General features: G+C 45.1%; 1 protein-coding gene across 2 annotated transcripts in view; it reads left to right on the top strand.

The window, feature by feature from the left end:
* The window catches only part of LOC128876367 (43 kDa receptor-associated protein of the synapse homolog), a 13,850-nt gene extending 8,694 nt beyond the window's left edge, over nt 1-5,156 (top strand). Inside the window, exons 4-10 of one of the 2 annotated variants that reach the window (XM_054122681.1) lie at nt 2,160-2,306; nt 2,416-2,575; nt 2,840-3,040; nt 3,146-3,244; nt 3,569-3,760; nt 4,333-4,532; nt 4,615-5,156. In XM_054122681.1, the coding sequence (XP_053978656.1) occupies nt 2,160-2,306; nt 2,416-2,575; nt 2,840-3,040; nt 3,146-3,244; nt 3,569-3,760; nt 4,333-4,532; nt 4,615-4,822 (1,207 nt within the window). In that variant the 3' untranslated portion in view covers nt 4,823-5,156. Of the gene's footprint in view, nt 1-2,159; nt 2,307-2,415; nt 2,576-2,839; nt 3,041-3,145; nt 3,245-3,568; nt 3,761-4,332; nt 4,533-4,597 lie in introns of both variants that reach the window. The other variant, XM_054122690.1, reaches the window with a different exon arrangement.
* The last annotated feature ends 465 nt before the right edge of the window (nt 5,157-5,621 follow it).

Raw genomic sequence — 5,621 nt, 5'->3', positions numbered from 1 at the left:
CATCTTATTTCGACGTCTAGAGCCTTAAAGTTTCGGACCACCTGTTATCAAATACCCTGAATACAAAGTCTAAAGTCCAAAGCCTACAAATCTTTTTATTCATTTATTCTTTGTACACTATTTCTCTTTTCTTCCACTTTAATCGTATTCTTGATCCCGCGAAAAACCTTATCGCACTTCTATCCGACTTTTATCTATCTTGTATCGAACGAGAGCATCCCTTATACTTTCAAATGCAATCATTTCTGTCTGGGAATATCGAGATATCGATAGGCGGTCGTGTAAACGGAATCGAGAATTCGTCTGAAACGTATCGACGCCACGGTTCCATCGAATTATGCGGTAACCGGGAAAATAGAGCCGCAAACGAGGGAATCGCGGTCTCCACCTTCGCGATGCATTTGCATCGTATAATTAACGCGAATATGGGAACACTTCCCCTTTGCGGGTTCCTCGACACGTATGGTGGCGTCGTACGCCGGTTGCGACTTTATTATTATCCCTATTACAAGTGAGACGAGCCCTTCAACTACAACAGAGGACGGGTATCCTCTCGAGCGGTGGCTTGCAGACTTATAAAAACCCCTAAGAGGAAAGAAAAACAAAGGAACTCCTAGACAAAGAGTGTCTGGTTTGGTAATTTTAAGAAATTCAACATTAACAGTCCCGTATAATTAAAGTTATTGGACGGTATGTCACAAATGAAAATCCGAGGAGTAGAGTGTATTCCCGGTACTAAAATGGAACCAACTTTAAATGGAGTATCGTAACAAAAGAAGTAGAAACGAAAGCGATCGCAATGCTCGCTGTGTACAGATGTAAATCACGATGTTTATATTTGCAAGAGCAGGTACTAAGAGGACCGAAAAGATAAAACTGTTCGCGATTTATAAAAGCATGTGATTTTCGGTGGCGCGCTGCACGCGTCGCCGCTCGAATTCGAAATCCTAATTACCCCAGTTGCCTTAATTAGTAAAAGATAGAAACGAGGACGAAGAGTGGAGATCCGTTGAGGAAGCAGTAGCCCGTAAACGAGGCTCCAAGAAAACGAGCCGCAAAGCAGAGACAGGCGAACGAATTACCAAGATAAAAGTTTCTACAAGCATATTTTTATCCTCTGTTCGTTCAACTTTATTTACAATCTCGCCACTCAAAACTAAGAACGCCAGGTTCCAAAGGTTTTCATAGCCGTGCCTCAAACTTACGGCTTCTAACTTTTTTTCTCTGTCTTGCTAGGGAATCGTCGCTGTTTTTTTTCGTGTTTTCCTTTTCCTGACCTCAACCACGCTAAACAGAAAGTTCTCCAGAATTTACAGTAACTCCGAATGAGAATTTACGTAAAGTTCATTGGTCGTCCATCGTCCTAATAAAATGTTGGCCGTTTCCGTGGCAAAGTCGGGTTCGTTCCCCCGAAAGAGCGCCGGTGGTCGACCGGACTGCTCAACCCACTTGGCCGCCATGGAGTGCACTACGAGCCTCCTAGCATAAAGTACGGGCCAAGGAAGAGAAAAGAGCTTAATAGAGAGATCGTAGCCAAGAGATAGTATTTACTTCGCGAGACGCGAAAGTCGGAAGGAGAAGCTCGAAAATCCTTGACACGCTAACAAAGCGTTTCCGCTTCGTTTCGCATAGCGAGAAAGCAGAAGTCGTAATCGTCGCGTGCTGCCCGCCTATTCGTGAAACCTCGTGTCCCGAAACTCGCGCACGAACGTCCAGGCTCGACGTTTTGTCAAACCCTTTCGTGATTCGCGATCCGTGCCACGAAATTCGCCAGCGAACTGCTCGCGATGTGCGCTGGACGCCTGGGGAGCGTTCGTTCCTTGTGCTCGACGGATTGGATCGATGGAACCACGCACACGGAAGCTGTCGAGTCTCTGAAACTAATAGAGAAGTATTTGTGGGAATTCTTATTTTTTGACGGTGCGATGTTGACGGCTTAGGATCGATAGCTGTTTGAAAAGCATCCTGCTTGGAACAAAGAAAGTTTCTTTGGGGAAAATATATGTGGTACAACGGTTGTTAAATGAAACATTTCCAGAATTGTACTGAAAATATATTTAAAAATGTCTTCGAGTAAGATTGAGTCGTTCCGAGTTGTAAACTACTATTCCTCTTGGTACACATGTCGGAGACATCACGAAGAGAGCCTGTGTTTTCAGGGACAGCATCGATTTCGGGCACAAACAGTTGTGCATCTCGGAAGAGCTGGATTCGCCCAATATGCGAGCAGAAGCGTACTTGAACTTGGCCAGGGCTCACGAAAGACTGGGAGCGCTCGACAGGGCCTTGGACTATGCGAGACACAGGTACGCCAGGCTTTACCCTCTCTTTGTACTCGAGCCTTTGGATCTTTCATCTTTTCTAAAGCTTCTCTAGCCAACGGGAATTAACGTTCTTAATTCTGCGACTTCGCAGCTTGTACAACGAATGCGACCAATGCGCTACCGCCGGATTGGTCCACCTAACCGTGGGCAGAGTACACTTGGAGCTGGCAGGCTTCTGCAAAGCTCTGGAAGCCTTTCAGAGAGCCCACAGGATTGCTCATTCCATACAAGATCCTTCGTTGGAATTGCAGGTAAGCCCAGGGTTTAGACTCTAAACTTTAGAGGCTGTTCTAATAAAGCCCTTTTCCAAAATGGCTTCCGCGAATTAAAAGAATTAAAGTATCACAGAAGACGTACAGATGTTCGTTAGTGGTTCGATTAACCATAAAAAAACATCGCAACTGTTCTCAGTGAGTCGTAAGCTTAGAATCGAAAGGGTCGACTTTCTTTTTCAAGTTACGTCAGTCTGGCCACGTTCGGTCGCTTCTATTTTATTTTTTTTTTTTTATTCGAAGGTATACGTGGGCCTCTCGGAACTTTTCTGCAGATTACACGACGCCGATAAGAGCGCGAGGTACGCCGCAAGGGCGTACGATTTGTCGAGAAGTCTGCAACTAGGTGATCTCAATTCGCGCCATCACAGGGCGGCCCTTCTACAAATGGCCGCTGCCCTACGAAAGAAAGGAGAACTAGGGGACGCTCACGATTATTGCTCGGTACGTTTTTCAATTGTCGACGGTACTGCCCGAACGTATTTGTCACACGCTGCACGCGGCATTTCGTGTACGTCCATTTTCTGTTTGATTGCCAATTGGCCGCAGGAAGCAACGCGATTGTCGCTCGTTTCCGGCGACCAGGCCAGCTACGCCAGGAGTATACGAATAATGGGGGATATTTATAGGAAAAAGTCCGATATAAACGTAAGTAAAGTGAAATCAAACTGTAATACATTAATTTATTGTAATTATATTTACACGCGTGTGGCATAATTGTTGTATATATATATGCGAGTACTTACAAATTTAAAATTGATATGTTTATATATATAATCAATTTTAAATTTGTAAGTACTCGCCACAAATATGGCAAGTAAAGAAATTAAGAGAGGACTCGTAGTCGACGTCCTAGACGATAATGGAAACTAGGAGTTAATCTTTTCTGTGCTACGGCCAATAATTTGACGAGCTTGAAATATGAAACGTAAGTTCACGAGTAAGAAAGTAAAATAAGAAAGCGTCTCGTAGAAAGCGTTTCGACAGTACGAGAGCGCGATGGGATCAGCAGCAGCAACCGGGGATCGGCTGTGCCAAATGGAGGCGATGGACGGCGCCGCGAGGTGTCTCGAAGCCCTTCGACTGCAACACAAAATCTGCAACTGTCGACCTCTCGAGTTCAACACGAGACTGCTGGAAGTCGCTGGATCGGTCGGTGCTAAGGTAATCTCCCGCTAAAAAGTTAACAGGTCCTCAATCATAGATTGAACGACAGTGGTTGAAAACCGACTTACTAGAATACTGGAAAGGCAGAACTAATTTATTTATTAAAGCGAAAATAATCGCATAGCTCAGCGACCAATGTAATCAAACGCTAACACAATCCCGTAGCTCAGCGACTAGTGTAATCAAACACAAAGCCTGTCTCCTAGCCGAGCGACTATAATGTAATCCATGATGACTGTATAAGGAGTCCTAACTGTGTAGTGTAGAAGTATTATCAAAATCCCGAGCTTGAAGCTATATATATATAGTAGCTGTGCGCACTTGCACCGCGAGTGTACAAAATATTCATAACTTCAAGTTCGGGATTTTGCTAACAGTTTTCTAGTAACTTTCTTAGGGAGTTGGATCTCCTTATATAGTCTTCATGATGTAATCAAAATGTATCCATACTCACTCACCTCCGTTTGATTCCATTTAAAAGTGAAAAACGAAAGCAGAATGGTTTTCAACCATAAAACTTTCCGTTGGTTCGTAACCTTTTATATCTTCGCCGTCTCTGAAAATACCAGTTCCTGGTACGAACCGTAAGGTCGAGGCTGTCGCGTATCTACGGCTCCCTTGGGGACGAGGAACAAAAGGCTCATCACGAGAGGCTAGCCGCTGCGATGGAGGAGGATTTGGAGTTGCGATGCGGCGGTTGCAACGAGCCGTTCGGTCTCGAAGCGGACTCCCTGGAGGCCCTGCCCTGCTCTCACATTCTACACGCCAGGTGAAACGCGAGCGTCGCGGATTCATGTAATAAAAGTAACGCTGTTTTCTTGATCTTTGACCAAGCCGTGCGTGATTTTCAGGTGCGCGTACGACATCTTGAAAAGACGCGACAAGAAGAAGAAACGTCTGTGCCCCGACTGCCACAAGTCGGTTAGTTCACGATTGTACCTGCATTGCGAGGACCCTCACGGCATGAATACTTTGAATCACAGTTCCTTGAGTCTGGCATCGCTGAGAGCCAGCAGTCTAGCTACACTGGACGACTGTCACGCAACCAGCAGCGTCTAACTGTATCACCTAAGCCACGATAACCGCGTGCGAGACGTCCGATTACGTTCGATCGCGCGATAACAATCGAATCCTCGCCGCACGATCCGGAACAGGATCGCGGGCAATTCCCAACGTCAAGATTACATGGAGGAACGCGATAAGTACGCCTAACTCGCGGGCTCTACGCGATCAAACCACGCGCAATTTTGCCAACTAAAAACCATTAGATAACATTCTTAAACCTTAAACACGGTTTATCGGTAATCTTACGAATGAATTAGGGCAACAAAGTTTAAAGAAAACTAGCACGATTCGAAAAGACTTAATGGCAATAAAAATGCACATCCACAGTGTTTGTCTACCTTAATCATTTAACCCTTTGTTTAGTTCAGTAAGATCATTTTTTAGTGAAACGATTGCGGCGCTCAGCTACAGATATTAATGTAGATAAGGTACAGAATAGATTTGTTACGTTATAAAAGTCGATAGATAAAGGATGAGGGGGCTCATGAACTCTTTTACCTTTACTATTTCTTTGTCAATTTCAAAGTTCACGGGTCAGTTCGCGGGTCACCAGTAGTGGTATACAGGGTGTCCCAAAAATGTTGTAACACCTTGAAAGGGGTGGTTCGGGAGGTGATTTGAAACAACTTTTTCCTTAGCGAAAATGTTGTCCGAGGCTTCGTTGAGGAGATATTAACGGAAAACACTGACCAATCAGAGCGCGCGTATACCGTTGGAGCGGCTGTGGTAGCGAAGGCTATGCGCTAGGCGGCCGCGCTTGTACGCGAACAAGTGGACTCAACGTGCATCCAAG

Source organism: Hylaeus volcanicus, chromosome 1 (assembly GCF_026283585.1).
Source record: "Hylaeus volcanicus isolate JK05 chromosome 1, UHH_iyHylVolc1.0_haploid, whole genome shotgun sequence".
Classification (NCBI taxonomy): domain Eukaryota; kingdom Metazoa; phylum Arthropoda; class Insecta; order Hymenoptera; family Colletidae; genus Hylaeus; species Hylaeus volcanicus.
The sequence above is the reverse complement of the archived record's forward strand: the minus strand, read 5'-3'. Positions and strand labels throughout refer to the sequence as shown.